Consider the following 20985-nt stretch of genomic DNA (forward strand, 5'->3'; position numbering starts at 1 on the left):
ACCAGCTCCCCAAAACTTTATTAGTGCCAGCGAACTTTCTTTCAGAACAAATATAACATTTTTCCTTTTAATAAAACTTCCAACCCCGTCATTGCTCACACCTGGTTTGTGTACAGGCCCTCGATGGCAATTCTTGCTTCCCAAATAAAACATTAAATTTAGAGATTTGTGTCTACATTTTTATTTTTACTAAGTCATACTTGGTGCCAGAAATAAGATTCCAAAACTGATTCACTTCCAGGAAAATCGCTGGCCATTGAATCACATGAGGTACTCACACTGCGGCCCTGTGAGCCCCTGTGCCTCTGTGGGGCATCTCTTTCCCCGCCCCTGCCCCCTACCCTCCACCCCCACCCCCCGCCGCCCCCGGCGAGTCTTTCTTGGACTGAACTCTTAATCTTGGTTAAGTTTTGTTTTATTTGGGATTTGGTTGGGATGAGGTCTTTCCCCTTCTGGTTGGAAGATCACAGGCGAGGGAGGGTTGTCTATTTCCTGTTGACCACGGCTGCCAGGTCTGGATCCTACTTCCAGAGGTTTATAGAGGGGATATTTTTCTTGCTTCATTTGGAGAAGCTTATTGTTCTTCCTGGGAAGTATGTACTTTATTTTCCGTTGACGCTTGTGTTTATTTGGCCTTTGTGTATTCAGCACTTGTGTTTAATTGACTTTGGTGTAAAACCAAATAACCTAGATAAATTTAGTTAAAAATGGGCTCTCAAAGGTTAAAGGTACGCCACAATATTTTCTGGGACTCCAGCTGGTAATATGTTCGCACCTTATAGGAATCATTTAGTCAGTTGTTCTGAAAACTGAACCAAAAGGCCAGGCATAGTAGTTCATGCCTATAATCCTAGCACTTTTGGGAGGCTGACTCAAGGAGATTGTTTGAGCCCAAGAGTTTGAGGTTGCTGTGAGCTATGATGCCAGAGCACTCTACCTAGGGTGACAGAATAAGATTCTGTCTCAAAATAAATAAATAAATAAATAAATAAATAAACACTGTTAGTTCTTTACATAAATGTTTTATTTTCTAAATTTAGGAAATTTTCCTTTCTTACGCTCTTTATCATTTACAACCATTTGGTAGCGTATACTTTCATAAACACAGATAAAAGCATCTTTTCCTCCTTACCTGATTCCTCCAGAATTCAAAAACTATTTGTGAATATTCTTATGACAATATGGCCATTTGCATAAGCCTGATAGAAATCTTGCTCTCCCTTTATAGCAGAATATAATTAAAAGCACTGGTGTAACCAATGCGATGTAAGTGTTCCTAATTGTCTAGGAAATCAGCACATTGTACCCATAAATACATTGATGTATACATATCTATGCGTTTATGATGTAATAAAAAAAAACACTGGTGTATTACTAAGATTTGACTGGAATATCATATTTGAAAATATACATAAAATGCCTGACATTTAGGATTCTAGCTTTATAGTGAGTAAATAAAAACTGTCACTTCCTGACAGGCCCAGAAACCTCCAGACTACAACAAGTAAAATACAGTGTCTGCTTTGGTTTGGCCTTCTAAGCCACAGGAGGTTTTTAAATCCAGGGAAAAACTACAGGGTGTCCCAAATGTCACCCCTAAAATTGCCATATGTATTCTCTGTGTTAGCCACCTTTTGGTAAAGTTTTGTAATGAATATTTTGTAAATAAAGCTACATTTAGCTACAATCTCCCATTTTCCTTAGGTATGGTCACATTGAGGGTGACCTTTGGGACAACCTGTATAATACACTTGTTACTAGGTTGTAACTCAGTATATTTTTTCTGCATTCTTGTTATCTACCTATAGGTTAGACTAGGTCCTAGATTCCAATAAGTTTCTTCAATCCAACTTTCTTACATAAAACTACTAAAACAAGAACTGTTCTGTTCCCCAAACCCTAGAATAAATTTAAGAAGCCCTAGATAAATTTTAAGAAACCAAAGTCTCATGCCTGGTACGTTCAATGGTTACAATAGGTCTTCCTTGGCTTCCCCCAGGATCTTTTAATTTGGTTAGCTTATTGCCCTTAGGCTTGGTCTCCTAGTTCAAAACCATCGCATAAACTAAACTTACATTATTTTTAATGATTTTTAATGATTTTTAAGCTCTTTTATTGCCTATCTAATCTTTGTAAAGCTAGCTGTCCCAACAGAATGTTAGCCCAACACCGAGATGATTGTCAATACCTATGGAAGTAATAAGATGGAACTCAATGCTGAACTCTAGATAAAACCACCCTGAGAAAAATATTTCTTCCATCCTATTTGTTAATGAAATTTGGCCTGAATCTCTGATATAGACTCCATACCTTCACTTGCCTGGGAACAGAGACAAAGGGGATAGGTCCATCCAAGCGCTAAAGGACAATTAAGACTAACTTCAAAATGACTGATCAGTGATACAAGATTGTAATTAAAAGGAAGGAATGAGAAAGTTGATTATACATTGGGTCATTCTTGTCATGCCCAACTAAGGGACAGAGGGATAAAGCACTTGAGGCACATACCACCTGCTACAAGAATTAAATTTTCCACAAGCCTAACTGCTGAAGCTAATGTAACCTGAGACCAGTTTTATCTAATAGCTACTGAAACCACCTGATGTAACCCAAAGACCCACTGCTGTCACTCATCAATCAGAGCTTGCCAGCTTCCCAAAACTTGACTAGTGCCAATGAACTTTCTTTCAAAACAATATATAACATTTCTTCTTTTGATAAAACCTCCAACCCTGTCTTTCTTTGTTGGACATACGAAGACCCCCTGATCTGTGTGTATGCCCTGAACTGCAATTCTTGCTTCCCAAAATAGAACATTAAATTTAGAGAATCATCTGAATCCTGAATGAAGCTGGACCTTGGTTTTAGCGTTATTCTATTAGTGATGATTAATGAACAGTAGTGACTTAAAAACTATTACACATAGCCAAAACCATCAGAATCAATAACCTATTTTAATAACTGTGAGATTCTATTAGTTATAACCTAATGAGAAGATACAAACTCCTCTTAAATTATGTATGTATTTAAAAAATTAAACAAAAAATTTAAAGAGAATTAAATTTGTAAAAAACAAACTTTTATAATCTCATCACCACATCACCATTATTATCATTACTATATACATATATTCTTTTTTTATCATCATCCTTACACAAGCCTGTCTCAGACTTATGTCATTAATATTTGTTCAATAAGTATTGGTATTTTATAAGTCAATTATTTTTGCACTTCTCAAGACTCTTGGACCCTCACAACAGCTACCAATTATTAATATTTAAATTTGTTTCATAGTTCTTTTATTTGGATTATAAAACTCATATATTATGTGGCCTCTCGTTAATGTTTCCATCTAATCCTTCATTAGCTAAAATACTAATTGATATGAATAAAATGAATTTTTAGTATTGGAACTGACTTTAAAGTTTGGTTTAAAACAACACAAATGTAGAAAGATGTGAGGAGGGGGAAAAGCGTTAGTTACCTGAATCTTCCAATTCTTCTTAAGTGTGAAAACATTTCACCCCCTGGGACATATTCCATAACCATGTATAAATTAGAATTATCCTATGAACAAATAAGAAAATGAATCAAAATTGTGAAGCTGGGTAAAAAATATTTTAAGATTACACCGCGTTCAATTAGAAAATGATAAATGTAAAATTCATCTGACATCGAGAATAAAAAGAAAATGCTCTAGCTTTTCCACACTGGGGCATTCATCTTTCTTTTCCCCTCATATGCTCGCCATAAATTAATCTGGGGCTTCTGCTATTCCTGCTGTTGCAGAGAACACTTAACTTTGAACAATTCAACACTAAGGCAGCGAGATGATGCTCTGGCATAAGCGAAGGATTAACCAAAGTGAGGAAACAATTTGTAAACGTGCGTAAGAATTTTACATTTTATGTACAAGACAGTCATGATTTTTAACATCTTAAATATATGGATCCTCATTTGATTTAAAGAATAAAGGTGGAAAAAAGATTAAAATGGTTTATATGATTCAACTTGCAGTAAGCCAGGTATCATTCTAAAGAGATGAAAAGCTGCCAGTCTAAAGAATATGTCTCGTGCAACTGTATTGGACACTTGAAGAGTGGAGCAAAGATGGTTCTGCCTTGTGCAAGTGAAAAGACGAGGACACAAGTTACTAAGTAAAAGAAGATGGTGAGATTATGGCAGAAAGGGTTCAGAAAAAGTGAGTGTGTTGGGTATAAGAACTGTGTAAAAAGATATCCCTATGGTTTTCTATAAATTGAACATTTGATACTGTTAACACCATCTCATGAAGAATCACACATAACACTTTGAACAATTTCCCCAAGGACAACCAAAATCTTTTAAAATGTTACCTAAGTTTATAAGCATAATAGCATTTAATTACATGAGAAGTAAAGATATTTCTTTTTTTGTTTTTTTCATATTCTGTAGGCTTGTCATCTGGTTTAGAATCCTATTCACAGTATCACATTTTAAAAAATACACCAGCTGGAAAATACCTTATGTAAATATCATTGAAGTTTACCTTAAAAGAATACTCTAGTCGAACAAGAAAAGGAAAATTCACTGCCTGTAATATTCTTTTCTCATTCAAAGTATGCTCTATTTGCTTCAGCTTAACAACCTGTAATTGAGACATAAATATATTTAATGTATTTAAGCAAAAAGTTATTATCACTTTAAAAGAAAAAAATATTTTTTCCCACGTATTACTGAACTTGGATAAGCAAAATTACTAGAGTTGGATAAGGAAAATAATAATTGGCAACTATGATTCAAATAAAAGGCCTAATTGAGGATTTGAAACTTGGTCTTAAGAAGGTCAACTTTATGGTTTCAGTTGAGAATTGAAAACTAAACAGGAACAAGAAACAGACTTATAAAAATTACTTAAAAATTAATATGTGAAAATACATAGGTCTTAATCACTTATGATCTACTAAATAAGCTGGTCTAAATCACTGCAATAAGTAGGTATTGATTTCAAATACTTAAGAAGTTGAGCAACAAAATTAAGGAAATATCAATAGTTGAAAAATAGGGGTAAAAATAAACAATCTGTTCATTTTATAATACCTGAATAGACACAGGTACAAACTGTCAAAATCCATTTACACTGTCATAGAAGAGGATACAAAAATGTTGGAAAAATACTACTCTGTCTTCATAACAAATGAGTCATTTAAATGTAATCAGGTTTCCTCTGGATCGTCTACTCAACAGAAGGAGAAAGTGCTTTATCTTAACTTCATGAACTGTGATTCCACATAGAATTCTAGTTTGAATTTAAAAATAGGCCTACATAAATAACAGTCCTATACTCATGGAAATCATTAGAAGGTGGTATTCTTTCTTGCTAGAGGTTTATTATCAATGCAGGGAGAGTCATAGATATCACACAGTTAAATATCAGGAATAAAAGTAATTAGAGATACCTGCCAGTTGTTGCCACACAAAATTAGAAGTATACCCATAATACTGAGGAAGGAATAACGGACCAGGAGTCCGAAGATCCATGTTCTACTCTATGCTTCCTATTCAGCCAGCTTTGTGACTTTGTAGATGTTATTGCAACAATCTCCAACCTCAGTTTTTTTCAGTGTCCAGCATGAAGTGGGTGGGTCACTGCTGCCCACAGTGTAACTAGTTACAGAACCAACAGTCCATAATTATCACAATAAATTACAGGTCTCCCTTAAGAGTTCCTGGGGGATTAGTTCCAGGATTTCGGCAGAAACCAAATGCCTGGACGCCCAAGTCCCTGGATATAAAATAACACAGGTTTTGCATATAACCTGTGCATATCCTCTGGATACTTTAAATCGCCTCCAGGTTATGTATCATATCTGATATAATGTAAATACTATGGAAATAGTTGTTAGGCTGCATTGCTTAGGAAACAATGATAAGAAAAAATAGTAGGTGCATGTTTAGTACGGAGGCAGTTTTTTTCCAGGTATTTTTCCATCCATGGTTGGTTGACTTCATGGCCTTGGAACTCAAGGATGTGGGAGGCCAACTACGTATTCATTATCTATTATATAGTCACAATCCGTAAGAATACAGATGAAAGCATTTCAAATTGTATGTAAAACCAGCACATTGTACCCCATGACTGCATTAATGTACACAGCTATGATTTAATAAAAAATAAAATAAAATAAGAGTATATTATGAATGTCTTACCACCAAAATAAGTGAGATGATGATTATGTGAATTAGTTTGATTTAGCATTTCACACTGTATCTCAAATCATCATCTTGTAACTGTTACAACTGTAACTGTAACTGTATACAGTTATGATTTAATAAAAATTAAGTGAAAAGCACAAATAGAATATAAATGAATGCAAAAATAAAATCATTTGAATGTATGAACGGTAAATCACGACATTATGCCTTTTAATAGTCTAGCTGATAAAACTGGAGTTACCCGCCGGGGACACAGCAATAAGTACAAACCTTCTGCTTATCTAAAATCTTCATGGCATAATACTGCTCAGTGGCTTTATGTTTCACCAACATGACTCTCCCAAATGAACCTGTTCCAAGGGTTTTTTTCCTTTCGAAATCCTCGAGCCCGGCATTATTCTACATACGCATAAAAAAAAAAAAAGTAACTTTAAAGTTAGAAACACTCTTTCGAAGACTATGATCACTGTAATTGCTTTAATAACATATAACCAGAATGGATAATTCAATATATAACTATCCATTTTAAAACAATACAGAAAGATAATTGAGACTCCAGGATACTGGTGCTATTTTCCCCTTTAAATAAGAAAGGAGCTAATGTCTGAGAAGATACTGCAATACAGAACGTTATAGTAACAGGAGAAAATAAGAGTCTCAGCGGCAATATTAAAGGTCACATTCCCACATGCATCTCGAGTACTGGGTTTCTAATGAATTAGTTCTATATTTAGTAGTTACAAACTGATCAGAAGTGTGCTGATGAAGGCTCATGTAAGCCACAGTCTCAGTGCACTTGGAAGGAACTGTGATGAACAGTTGGGCTGCAGGATCAGAGCCTTTCCCCGAGTTACCTCGGAGGAAAGCCCTGTCTTACTTCCTTTCTGTCTGTACACAAGCTTATGTAATAGAACTCGATAATGGCATGAGAGAGCCTACGGGCTTTTTCTCACTGATGTTATAATAACCCAGCATTACCTAAAACAGTAACAACAAGGAAGGAGGAGTTCCTCATTCCACAAAGAACCAAAAGGCAGAGGCCCAGAACAATACCCAGATTCTTTTTTTTTTTTCCCCCTTGAATGGATGTTTTGTTACAAGGAAACATCTTTGTTTGGCTGTGAGTACAGCACGGAAGCAAAGAATTAGAGGCATAAATCTATTGAATTTGTTGCTGCCGCAACAAATGAAAATTACTTGGAACAAATTATGTGCTAGATAGCAACAAGTAGTAATTGTTGAGCTATTTATTGAATAGATTTTCATTATGAAGATCTCCATATCTTAGGAAAACATTTGAAGGTCCAGTCTGTAGAGTGTTTAGCTTGAGAAAAATGTGATGCAGTACGATTCTTGTATAAGAGGAATCTGGATAGCTACTGGAGTTCACTGTGGCTGGATTTGATTTCCACTGCAAATCAAACCTTGTCTTCTGAGACACATTGTAGCAGTTTGTTGGACCATTAGAGAGAGAGCAAGCAATCTAAGGTTTATGTATAAAACTTGTTTCATCCTATTTTAATTTCATATTTCCAATAATTTAAAATCACCATGAGATTCTTTATCGGTGCAAAAAAGCTCTTATAATTCTAATTGAATTAATTAACTTTATGGATTAATATTTAATTTTTCATTTTCTCAACATAGATATGTTACAGAGATAGTTAGGATTCCAGCTCTCCTAAGGAAAAAGGACACAATGGGTGCTCTGCCTTAAGGCTCCTGTGGCAATTGCCCCACTTGGAAGAGGACAGTGGGCTACATCTTAGTCCTGCTCCACCTTAATCCCCTTTGGGGAAACTAACAGTCACAGCAGGGGGGAAAGGAGGAGTGCCCTGGGGCCAGACATCCCAGAAACAACAGGATTTGGACAGTGATTTAGAGCTAATTTTCATGCTCTTGACTGTCCATCAAAAGTGATTCCACGTGGGTGGGGGGGCAGCACCTGTGACTCAAGGAGTAGGGTGCCAGCCCCATATGCCAGAGTTGGTGGGTTCAAACCTGGCCTCGGCCAAAAACTGCAAAAAAAAAAAAAATTAATGCTGGAACTATGTGGAATGACCCCGCCCAGATGGTATAAAACAACCCCAGACCATTACCAGAACCTCTTCTTTCAGAGGGACAAAGGGGGCCACTTGCTGTCTGTGTGATGAGCATATTTTACTCGGCAAACCTTTATCTCGCCCTTGCTCTGTAAGCCTATCTTTCTCTCCCTCAATAAACTTTGTTTCACGCTTGCTTTGAAGGGTGTGGTCATTCTTGAGCCATGAGCATACCAAGAACTGAGAATGCAGACAACTGCCTGAACCCCCACAGATAGATTGAATATATTTAATGTATGTAATGAATAGCTTATAAATAAACATGAAGGGAAAAAAACAAAGAAGAAAATAATGTTTAATATAGTTGCAAATAATAGACACAAGAGTTATTAATAGATAACAGAACATCTCTTTATGCTGGTCATTGCTTTTCTTTGTATTATAAAAAATATGCCTTCTTCCTCATCTCCTGTAATGTTTCATGTTACATAATGCGTAACGTTTTGTAATCTGACCTCTAACCTTTGTGACTATGTTTAAATCACAGGTCATGCCCTAGGGGTGTCTGACTCTCTGTGCCACTTTGAAAGAAGAAGCGTTGTTTTGAGCCATACATTAGATACACAAATACCAGTGAAAGCTGATGAGCGCAAGAAAAAAAGGTCCTTGCATAATTTTCGGGAAACCTGCCACCACAGATAAACACAAAGATCCTGACATAGTCTACATGTGGCCCGCAGGCCGCAGGTTGAGCACCCCTGTCTTGCATCTTTAGAAAACATTCATTAGAATTCTTCAGTGGAAGAAAATACTTGAAATAAAAACTTCTTTTTGTCAGAAAGAGAAGACTTTCAATATTTATTTAGCTATTGAAGTTCATTCATTATTTGTAATTCTAAAATAGACATTTTGGGGACGTAGAGATGGCTCTTTTTATATATAGTTTTTGGATCTTATGCTCTGACGTCCTTACATTATATAGAACATACCCCATCAAAATGTTCATAGAAGTATCCTATGTACTTGGTATGTTGCCAATAGCCAAATATTTGTGATTAAGAATTTGAAACTACAATAGGACTCTTATTGTTGCAATTAATGAAAATAAGTATACTATCAAAGGCATAATTCAAAATTAACATATTAAAAATAACAATATTTTATAGTAACGTTTAGTTAGTATTCAAAATTTGTAGTTATATATCATATTAGAAATTAGCTCCTTCTCTAATTTAGGTCTACAAAAATTATTAATGAATGAATCGAAATTTAACATTGTAGCAAAATCCCCATGTTAAGTTTATGTTTGCTAGTGCTACATGAAATTAAAATTTCTGAGGGAGTAAATTTCATGATTTTACTTAACATGGAATATTTAAATTGAAGAAAATCTACATATTCCTTACCGGAGGAGGATTTTCCCATTTTTTCAAGAAGTCTTCTTTTGCTTTGGCTAGAAATTCTTTCACTGAAAATATACATAAAAACACATTTGTAAGAATATTTACATTACCTATGTGAATATGTATATCACATATACGTTTTCATAGTACATATAAGTATCATCTCTTAAAAAACACAGACTTAAGTTAACTATTGTGATGGCAGGTGCATTTACCACTGTGTTAAACTGGAGAGCCATTTAGTGCCCCTTAACAAGAAGCAGATACTTGCTGAGATTTGTAAGGATCTCTACTAGTGTTCTGTCTGGAAACCACTTTGATGATTTCAAATCTATTAAGAAAAATACTGTTCCTGAGAACAGTACTTCTAACGTGTCAGAAAGGTAAGGTAAGGCAGTTAGAGATCAATCCAAGACAAAATAGTGACTGCAAAAAACCAGAAGGGACACTAACAGAGCCTTTAAACGTAAGAGATGAAAACCTTTAGAGAATGTGAACCTGAGCTGTGGAATTTCAGAAATATTTGGTTTTGATGAAGAGCTGTTTCCTGACATAAGGAGTTATGTTATATGAGTGTTAGATTTGTGTTCTCTGTACCAAAGGCTGAGAGAAAAGGAAAAACCACTGACTAACACATACAGGATACCCACAAAGACTTAAAAAAAAAATAATAATAACACAGAACAAAACAGCACCAACCCAAATCCAAGCAGCTTAAAAGTCTCATTCTAAATTTGGGGCAAGAACGAAATATCGGAATGCCTAATTTAAAATGCACACCAAAGTAAGACAATTCAAAAACCAGATGTTCATACCTTAGTAATAGCCACACTGTTTTTTGGAGCAGTGGTTTGAAGTTACAAATTTGTAAATTAAACGATGAACCATTTCAAAGTTTTCTCTCTTTCCTTGTCTTTTTGTAAAATTATTAAGAACAGTTTCTGTTTACAAAACAACTTCAGGCATTTAAAGACAAATAATAGGGATAAAATTCCAAAGAGATAAAAATGACATTAACAAAGGTATCCTGGTTCTTACTGTGAGGTATGAAAGTAAAATCTGACCACACAAGATGTATTTATGTTAGTGTTGTTTTTTCTTTCTTTTTTTTTTTGGGTTAGGAAAGTTCCCAATATTTCTTTATTTGAATCTACAAAGAAAAAAATAACAATGAATAGAATTTGAATAGCATTGAAATAAAACAGCTGGAGTAGACAAGGTGAACTTGAAGTGGCACATCGGTAATTATTCTAGGAACACTGAGGGTGCTGATGATAAAGGTGAGGGTGATGAAGAAAAGACAGAATTAAAGGTGGATGTGAAGAACTCACAAATTCTTTAGGTCCTTTAATGAAGGACCTTACTGCAGGATGCAAGTAAGGCATTTTAAGATATACATTATTATTTCCTGCTTTAGCTCAACATAGTCCCCTTGGCAAAAACACTGCTACCAACCAAAAAGGCTGCTGGCATTTTAAATATTTTAACATTTCAAAATGACGATGACAGGCCTTAAGCGCAGACGTTACACTAGACCATAGACGTCCGAAGGCATTATTTTACTATGTTCTATAAGCTGTATTTTCATATAAAATATTGTTAATGCCTATTTTAGACAATTTGAGAAAAATGAGTTTTAAAATTAGAATTTTCCCACAGTAGGTAAATCTTATGCACCAAAACCAGGAATCAAATAATTTAACCTAATTGTCCAAATATGATCTAATTCTTCTCTGGGGATGGATTAAGGATGGTAAATTCTTTCATTTTCTTGGACTTTAACATGGTACAAGTCATCTTACTTTTAAAAGTTAATATACTAGTTACAACTGATGAAGAAGGGTTTTACAGGTATGATTTTTTTTGGCATGGAGCAAACATATCTGTACATGGCATTGACTTGGAAATAATGCCTATAAAATAAATTAAAAGCATAATTTATTGCAAAATGCAACTGTGGCTTTTAGGAAACAACTGCGACTCCCAAAATACACCTCTCATTTCTTTTGAAAAATATTTTTAGTTGTCTTTTATTTATAGAACTTCCACATCAAGTTGCAGTACAAACTCTCCAGATGCCTATATGAGTATGAATAATTTAGAAATAAGAAAGAGAATCAGGGAAAGAAAAAAATTCCTAACATCCTGTTTCAGCTTCTCCTGTCACTCTCTGTTAAGTGGATCTAGAGTTAAAAAATATATAACTGATCAAAGAAAGGCCTCGCAGTCTTTGCCAAACATAGTAAGTTGGGAAAAATTTCTTTTCCCTGCCTGATGACGATCTAAAAGAAAAATTTCAGGTGTTAATTTTATTCACTAATAGAATTTTCAGGAAATAGTCTCTGTACTCATCAATATTCTGAGTTCACTGTCAATCAACACCATAAATTTAAATAACTAGAGAAAAGCATTTAGAAGTAGGATTGTGGTTAGTGTTAAATAACATTTTACATAAAGGTTTTATGTCAAACTGATCAGATATGGGTATTCGCAAAAGATATTCCATTTTGTAAATTATATCAACATATAAAGGGATTTGCTTTTAAGTAAGGATGAGAATTAATTATAATGTCATTGTATACTTTCATGAAGAAAACTTTGTTTCTGAAATAACTTTTTGTCATATAAAAGATACATATACATGAAATCTCTAATTTATATATGCGTTATTTAGATACAAAGATGCACACAGTTAGCTCTTTGTAAAAATAGGTTAACCAAAATATACATAAATAAAATAAAATAAAATAACTAAAAATAAAGTATCTTATAATATGTTGGACTATGAGTAACTCTAAAGCAGTAAGTAATTCAGACCACATATATTTGCTTTGGGTTTTATTTTTAGAAAGTGGTAGATTTAACTTCTAAATGCTTCTCTCTGGTAATTTAAAAATTTCTATCCACTGACATAGGTGTTGGCAGATAATTAATAAAATCAGAGAGGGGAGAAGCAGCCAGATTCGAACATTGCACCATATTCAATCCAGAGTTCCCTATAAAGCATATACTTTGGAATTCTAAACTTTATAGTTTACTTGTATTCTAATACATAAGCCATATCTATATCTAACTTGAAACATGGTGATGGTTTTAGAGCTTGGCATGTCTGAGTTAGAATATTAGCTCTAATATTTCTCTGCTGTGTGACTGTAGATAAAATGCCTATCTTCAAAGTCTCAAACAGTGATTCGTAACTCTTCATGAGAAAAAAATCTATTTTACTCTATATGGATTGATAATGAAGCCAAATAGATACTACAGAAATAAGAAAGGCATACCAAACATTAACTTAATTCATCCCCAGAAGTATAAACTTTCAATTATATTTAATTCTATCTTCAATTTGTTTCATTTAGAGTGTATGATATATTGCATTCTAAAGGAAATGAGCATTCCAAAGGGATCTGTAGGTTCACCCAAAGTTTACCTGCAGGAACAGTTAACCCACATTCAGGAGAAGATAGGAAAAAAAAAGACCCAGATAATTTTGAAATATTTCCAAAAATTCATAAAACACAACTTAATTCTTCTCCTCCCAAATATTTTTGAATATTTTTATATATAGGACATAGTTTAAAAATCAGATTTCAAAGTGCATTTTAAACATCAGTAAAATTGACTAAAAATTCCAGCCTGGCACAACTTTATCTCATGTAATTCAGATAATTCTAAGTAGTATGATAAGAATGTTTCCCTAATAACATTTAGCAAACTTATGTATTAGCTGTCTTGGGGTTCTGTGTTAGATAAACTGGATCATTGCTTACCATACAGAGAACATGTTGTTAGTTATAGTATGCCATTACCTAATTCTTAAATGAGAATCATATTTGTAATAAGAGTTAACAAATTTATTTTAAGATTTATGAATGGATTACAACTGTTCCAAATGTGGAGTTCTCTAGTTTTTGTAATGAGATCAATCTTGCCTTCTCATTCTATACCACTCTACCTTTTATTCAATTTATATTAGAAAAATAGAAAGGAAACAAGCAGATAATAGAACAAAATAGAATAAAAACTTCCTTGGTAAATACCCAGTTAAAATATTGGCTGTTTCATTCAAAATTTACAACAGTATCTATTTTTTCAAAAGCCACTTATGAGTCTGGGTAATCCAAGTGGTGTATGTTAATCTATCTTCTGCACATCTTCTACTGTTCCCTGGTGCCATATTTATTGTGTATAAATTTTACACTGGAAATTGTAATATAAATCATCTCTATAGATATGACCCAGCATAAAATGAAACAAACCATTTCTTTCATCAATAAAAATATTTATTAACTCAACATGCTTAATACAATATAACTTTCATAAGGCAAATAAACACTTGCAAACACGTAAATAAAAAGTTTTAAAGGAATATTTGTTGTATTAAAAAGTAGTTGCCTACCAGATATTTCTGAAGAGGAGCAAGCTTGTGTCCAAAAAAAAAAAAAAAATAATAATGGAACAATTATTAAATTACACTTATAAGAATAACATATTAGCAAAAAGTTACCTATATACATTTTCCCAGAATATTATACACAGAAAAAATATTAATGTAGAAACTCGATTACACATAATTGACTGCATGTATTCAAATAGGACGTCTTAAAATTAAATAGTAAAGAAATAAAATCAGTAACTACTGGTCAGTGTCAAAATCAATACCATGCTAATTTTTCTCAAAAAACAACTAACAAAAACTTTAAGTCCTATGACAATAGGGCTAATAATTTTAAGAAGGAAGTATAGAAACAAGTCCTATAATTATTGCAATACCTTCTCTGGACCTCTGATACTCAGTTAAACTTTACTGCAGGGAAGACATAATGAATTATAACACCTTGGTGTGTTCCCTTCTGAGAGACTTCTGTCTTTTCCACTTCCTTGCTTCTTAGCTTAAGAATTTTTTCAACAACGTTTATCGAGCACCATTGAGTGGTGTCAGATTCTGAGAATACTATGAAGAATAAACATATCTCCATTGTTAAGCGAATGAGGAGCTAAATGGGAGAAAGATGAATCATTATTTTGGAGTATGATAAGGATTACAATGAAGGAAAATATAAGGTACAATGAGAGGTATAAGAGAAAATTCTTGGATAGTAAGATAAAGCATAACAGGGGACACAGCATTTGTGCTGAGTTTTGAAGAATACGGAATTCTTCTGGCAGATAAAGTTGGGGAAGAAGACATTCTAGGTTGAGATGACCTTGGCTAAAAGGCATGGAGGAAGAGCACTGTTTATCCAGAAATGGAAGCTGACTTGTAATAGCTGCAGCATAGGGTCTGAGTGTGCAACAGCCTTGGGAGGCAAGGTGCACTGACAAGCAGGGGCCGGATCATGGAGGGGCTCGTTCGCCATAGTGATGCTTGTCAATGAGTGGGAAGAAAGGGGAACAGGTGGATTAGTTCACAGTTGCTGAACTGTATTTCTTCAGGGAAATAGAAGGCGGGATGGCTTGTTAAGAGTAATGAGGGATGATGAGGACTCGAGGCTGGAATATTTTAAAACTAGATGGCTATCTATATGGGGATAAAGGAAAAGGCTAGTCTAAATTTTTCTATTGGGGAAGAACAAGTATTAGGTACTGTAAGAAATTACATGTGTCATAATGCTTTTTTAAGTAATAGCAGTTCAAAAATTTGTAACTAAACAGATTATAATTCATATGCCCCCTACTGTCTTTTGATTATTTTCATCTTTCTCCTTCACCTTAATAAAAGCATTATTATATTTCAGATTTAGTGTATGCCAGAAAGTACAAAACGGTATGGAAACCGAGATAAATTACCTATGAAAATACCAAGTTTTATCAACAAATAACAGAAGAGGACAATCTTTCAAAATCTCTGGGAAGCATAAATCTGGAGAAATGTAGAATATTGGTTGACTTTTTGCCCCCTTACTTCAAACACCCACCTCTTTAGAGTTCTGTATTTGGTCATTCTAAGAATGCCCTCCTGCTCCCCTCATATACACACACTGTACTACAAATATTTCAGTCAACAGACTTCCTATAATAATTAAATATAAAATACTCTAAACGTCATAAAATACACAATCCAACTTATAATAATCAAAATAACACAATATTCTGGTAAAAATGGTTTCCTACCAGATTCATCTGATGATTTGCGTGCTTGATCAAAAAAAATAAATACATTAAACAGATTAAATAACATATAAAATAACATACCCACAAGAAGTTACCCATTCATAAATATTTGCTAGCATATCACACATAGAAATACAAGGAAAATCACTCTTAAGCATACATATTAGAGAATGTCTTGTATAAAGATTACAACAAATTCTTTGAATATATAAATATTTTTAACCAATCAAAACCCTACTTGGAAAATACGTTTATAAACTGTCATATTCCATCCCTTCACTCTGAAGGATGATTGTGGTCCCTGTGCTGAAGGGACACTTTACTTCCTTACCTATTCAAACATGTTCATTCAAAGTAAATTCACTATGACCTTGAAAACAATAGTGGGTACAAAAAACAACTTTAATACTGTAATGGTACTTGTCCACTTTACTGCATTGGGCCATGCCTACCTTTGACTTCTAAGATACTAATTAGTCGTTCTATAAACGCGAAGGTCTCACATGAATGAGTGTCTGGAAATTTAACAGGCAGTAAAAGCTGCATTTGCTATGACAATATTTATTGTACTCTTCTTTCATCTTTCTATGCTTTATTATTTGTTAATTTCTTATCAAGTCTTGGTTACAAGTGAACAGTGCCTTGATTCACTAAAGTATGAAAAAATAAAAATTTCATTATAGATTTTATATAGATAAAAGCATACACATTTTTATGAGATGTACTTAAATAATGCAATTCTAGAAAAAGATACTAATCTTTGTTAACTAATTTGACATCTGCATGGACAGATAAATACACGGTGAATGCGTTCACACTTTATAGTGTGTTCACGTTTTCTTTTCTAACAACTATCTGGAGGTACACAAGATTTTCTAGACCATCCATGCCGCGTCTGATTGGAGATGTTTCCTATAGGATTTTATAATGAAAACCTAAATGAAATTTATAGTCATACAACGAATAACCCAGGCAATCTTTGAAATGTTCTCTGAAATACACTTTACTTCCTTCATTGTTCACTGAGGCTTTTTTCATAGAAATATCCACCACAATCATATGTTAACGAATTTCCAGACATTTCTAAATTCAAATATTGTCTTGCTGCCAGACAGTATAGAGGTAGGAGTAAATCTGGGGAGGACAGAAATGTACGTTATCAACTCAGATAGTAACAGATGATTCAATAAATGGACGTATCAATCTACAGCCCTCCCACCACATCTCAATATTATCAACACAATACGTTAATGTCAGACTTTGCAATTTTTGCTAATCTTAATGAAGTCACATCTTTTTGTGACTCATTCTCAGCAGAATGTTATAATTTTCCCTGAAAGATCTTATTACTCTTTTATTAGATTCCCCCCCCCCCCCAGTTCTTTAGAGCCTTGGTTGCTATTAAAAATTACCTTTTATTTTTGTTGCTGATGTATGGAACACAGTTGATATTTGTATACGGATTTTATTATGTCTGGCAATCTGTCCAGAATCTCTTATCAATTCTAAAGTCACATTGGTAGATTCTCTTGAGCTTCCTATGTCGACCTCATGTATCACCTGTGAATACAGGCGGTTGTGTTTTCTCCATCTTCTTGTCTAATCAAGAGGTGATGACTAGCAGGGTAATGGTGTATGGAAACAGCCAGAGTGGGCATTCTTTTCTCTTTTCCCAACTTCAGAGAAAATGTTCTTAACTAATTCTCTTTTCTTATATTTGTAAAACTATCCTAGACCCAACAAATGAATATATTTCCTCTTTTTCAATGCTCTGGAAGACACTGAGACTGAAATTTTTGTTCTTTGAATATTTCCTGGAATCTGTAGAACAGTGCTAATTTTTTGCTTTGAATAAAGATTTTAACTGTAATTCAATTTGTTAAATAGGGAGAGTTCTAATCAGTTATTCCAAAAACAGTTTTTCATGAACAAACGTTTTCTTCTAACATATCTTTATTTTCTCTTTCACTGATTTTTGCAAATGCCTTTATTATTATGGTTTCTTTCTTCTTTTGATTTACCATGTCATGCTTTTCCTAACTTTACTTCCATTGTGAACCTTTCTCCTTTCCTAATTTAAGCATTTAAAAGTTTATCTCTATGTATTTCTGTGTATTCTACAATTACTGAGTAAGAGTTCTCTCTATATATCTATAAATTTTATGTAGTTTCCCTTGTAAATGGGCCAATGTTGTTTTACATATTTTGAGGTTTTACTAGCAACATACACAGTTTTTTGCTCTTCTGTATTTCTCATTCATGTCATTAATTTTAATAGCTTATCAGTGACAGCCCTACTATGTCTACTGACATTCTCAGGAGGGTCTAATTCTGTCGTGTCTAAATATTATTTGTAATAGATGCATAGGTATATATATGTGTGTGTCTATTTTGTTTTTGATTCTGAACTAACAGTTCAAAGGGGCTTTCTTTGTGAGAAACCCATAGACTTGACCTGAGGATGTGTAGCAGCTTCTGCCTGGCACACAGTGTCTACTATCAGCCTGCAACAGTTCCTAGACCCCACAAGTAATACACATTAAAACCTGTAATCTACTTGAGGGGAGGCAGTTGACTGGGTTCTTGGGAGAAGCATCCCTCTCATGCGTACACCTCTCCCCTGCCTCCGGGAGCCCAAGCCAAGGAACACAAGCTTCCTTATTTTCTCCCTGTGTCAGTGAAGAGGTTTTATTTTCTACTTTATGCTTTCACTGAGGTTATGCTCCTTTGAGGATCTGGCTTTATACAGGGGCCTAAGAAATTCTAAATTGCAGGAATCAAAGAACTTGTCTTCCATCTCTGTGAAGCCATTTCAAACAAAAGCCCTTTGTTTATCACCGTAGGAAAATCTCTTCAGGGTAGTCAAAGTGTGCTCCCCCGGGAAGCTCTGGTTTTCATTCACCACTTCATTTTTTGCATTTTGGGAATTTATTTTAAACCTTATAAATTCAGGTATTCATTTAAAGATATGCTGGTTACAGTTTATTCAGCACTTCAAGGTGCAGTTGATCTTCAGACCTAAAAATGTTTCCAAGTTATCTGGTGTCCAATTCTGAAGTTCCCTGTTAGGTTGTTATTACAAAGAGCCCTAGATGTTTGTGGAATTCACTTTTTATGCTTGAAGTTCCAAATTTTCACCAGGACATATTTAAGTGTTGGTATCTTTGTTAATATTGTCAAAATGGGCTTGGTGCCTATAGCACAGTGGTTATGGCACCAGCCACATACACTGAGGTTGGTGGATTTGAACCCGGCCCAGGCTGGCTAAACAACAATGGCAACTGCAACAAAAAATAGCTGGGCGTTGTGGCGGGCGCGTGTAGGCCCAGCTACTTGGGAGGCTGAGGCAAGAGAATCACTTAAGCCCAAGAACTGGAGGTTGCTGTAAGCTGTGACGCCAAAGTGAGTTGAGTGTGAGTTGAGTGAGTGTGTAGCCTAGGGCGACAAAGTGAGACTCTGGCTCAAAAATAAATAAATAAATAAATAAATAAATAAAGTCAAAACACAATGAGTGTTTTCAATCTACAGGTCTACAGGTTTTTCTTCAACTAAGTTGTTTTTCCTGAATCTAATTTTTTATAATTTCTTCTATTATATGAATTGTATCTGCTCTGTAGGAATGCTATTCTTTCAATTTGTAGAATGTCTTACTTTTATCTATTTGTTTTTGTCCACTTTTATGTACCTTTCTTTTCATGTCATAATTTTTATCTTGGACCTTTCTCCTACATTCAGGTAGCGTTTGTATTCACTTTATTCATTTACTTTTCTGCAGTGACTGTTCTTTACTGCCTCTAACGTAGCTTTATATTCTTCTGCAAATACCAGGTCTATTTTCTTATAACCCTTCCTTACCACATCACTATGCTTCTTTTCCACACTTGCCTGAATCTCAGTCAGCTCTCTTTTTATGCTAGTTTGTTGTTTTATTTTCTTATTTTTCACTCACTGATTCCATGTTCACTTCAAATTTTTAAGAATTAACACAGATGATACCTGTAATTTTTTAGGTTTACGCTCTACTGCAGAAATATTTTCTAAACATAATTTCATTCTCTCCTTTCCGAAGACTGTGATTTTATTCTTCTATGGTGCCGTAACCTCTTTTATAGGCTCCATGTTACTACTTTTCTTGTTATTCATTCATGGACAATTAGAAGCTTTTCAAAACTTTACAAATGCCCCAGAGAAGGTAAACGGACTTTCTTTGGACCCGCTCACTTTCTACTTAGGTGCTGTTAGAATCAACTCCTCAGATCTTTTAGTTCATACATATTTACATTATCATTTAAATAATCTAGTAACCTTCAGAACTGGGAATGCAGCCCAGACTTTGTGTGCCTAGAAATCTAGGGACAGCCTTTGCATATCTGCAAGAAGAAAGGCTACTTTTCAACCTTGACCAGCCTAATATATTCTTGGTTGTCTTGCTCTGTCTATTTTAGATTGAAAGTAAATAGCAGTGTAGGATCATCTACTTACTTTCCCCACAGTCTTTCTTAGAAGCCTCATCCTTCCCAGTTAGTGAGGGTAAAACTATTGTTTGTTTCCATGAAGGTAAGCTACTCACATTAGAACTGTTTGACTTTGGAGTCTGGTTGTAAATCTGATCTTATACATTTTGGGGAAAATATCTGTTCTTAATTTCAGGACTAATGCACTGTTTTCCCAATTTTGTGTTCTTATAGTATTTTCAGTCAGGATCTAGGAAGAGAAAGCAATTAAGTGCCTGTGCTCAAGCCTGCAACTTCCCTGTAACTCCTAGCAGGTGAACACCTCCTTCCACAGAGATTTGTTCTCAGCCACGGCTGGGTCAATCAGCACTTTGCTTAGGATTCTGATACAGTGAGGCTAGTTATGTCAATAAGCTCATGGATTAGGAGTACTCATGACTCTGAACCTGGTGGATGACTAAGCTCCTTCTTGGATAAGTAGCAGAGAAAACTATTCTGTACACAGTGAGAATAATAAAGCAGGTACAAGGAGGAAAAAAAGTAAAGACCTGTGATCTCAGAGAGAAAGACTGAGAAAAGGCACTGTCAGGATTCCAGGCAGCTTTCCAAATCTCAACTCTACCTTTGAACTCCATGACAAACTCTGCATCCTGATAATGTCTGTTATCTTTCTCCCTTTACGCCTATTTGAGTAGGTTGCTATTTCTTCTAATCAAAAGGGCCTTAAGATAGTTCCATACATTTTTAGAGGGGTTCCTTTAGTATATCTCCATAAAA

At 34.5% G+C, this 20985-nt stretch overlaps 1 protein-coding gene across 3 annotated transcripts in view; it reads right to left on the reverse strand.

The window, feature by feature from the left end:
- PRKACB (protein kinase cAMP-activated catalytic subunit beta) overlaps nt 1–20985 on the reverse strand; it is a 95606-nt gene that overhangs the window by 24568 nt on the left and 50053 nt on the right. For 2 of the 3 annotated variants that reach the window (XM_012801707.2, XM_003784199.3), the window contains exons 2-5: nt 9644–9705; nt 6466–6594; nt 4529–4627; nt 3485–3567 (exon numbers count right to left, since the gene is read on the reverse strand). In XM_012801707.2, the coding sequence (XP_012657161.1) occupies nt 3485–3567; nt 4529–4627; nt 6466–6594; nt 9644–9705 (373 nt within the window). Of the gene's footprint in view, nt 1–3484; nt 3568–4528; nt 4628–6465; nt 6595–9643; nt 9706–14039; nt 14058–20985 lie in introns of those variants that run through there. The other variant, XM_023509783.1, reaches the window with a different exon arrangement.

The sequence above is a fragment of the Otolemur garnettii genome, unplaced genomic scaffold (assembly GCF_000181295.1).
Source record: "Otolemur garnettii isolate 467f Iridium unplaced genomic scaffold, OtoGar3 scaffold00010, whole genome shotgun sequence".
In the NCBI taxonomy this organism is placed as follows: domain Eukaryota; kingdom Metazoa; phylum Chordata; class Mammalia; order Primates; family Galagidae; genus Otolemur; species Otolemur garnettii.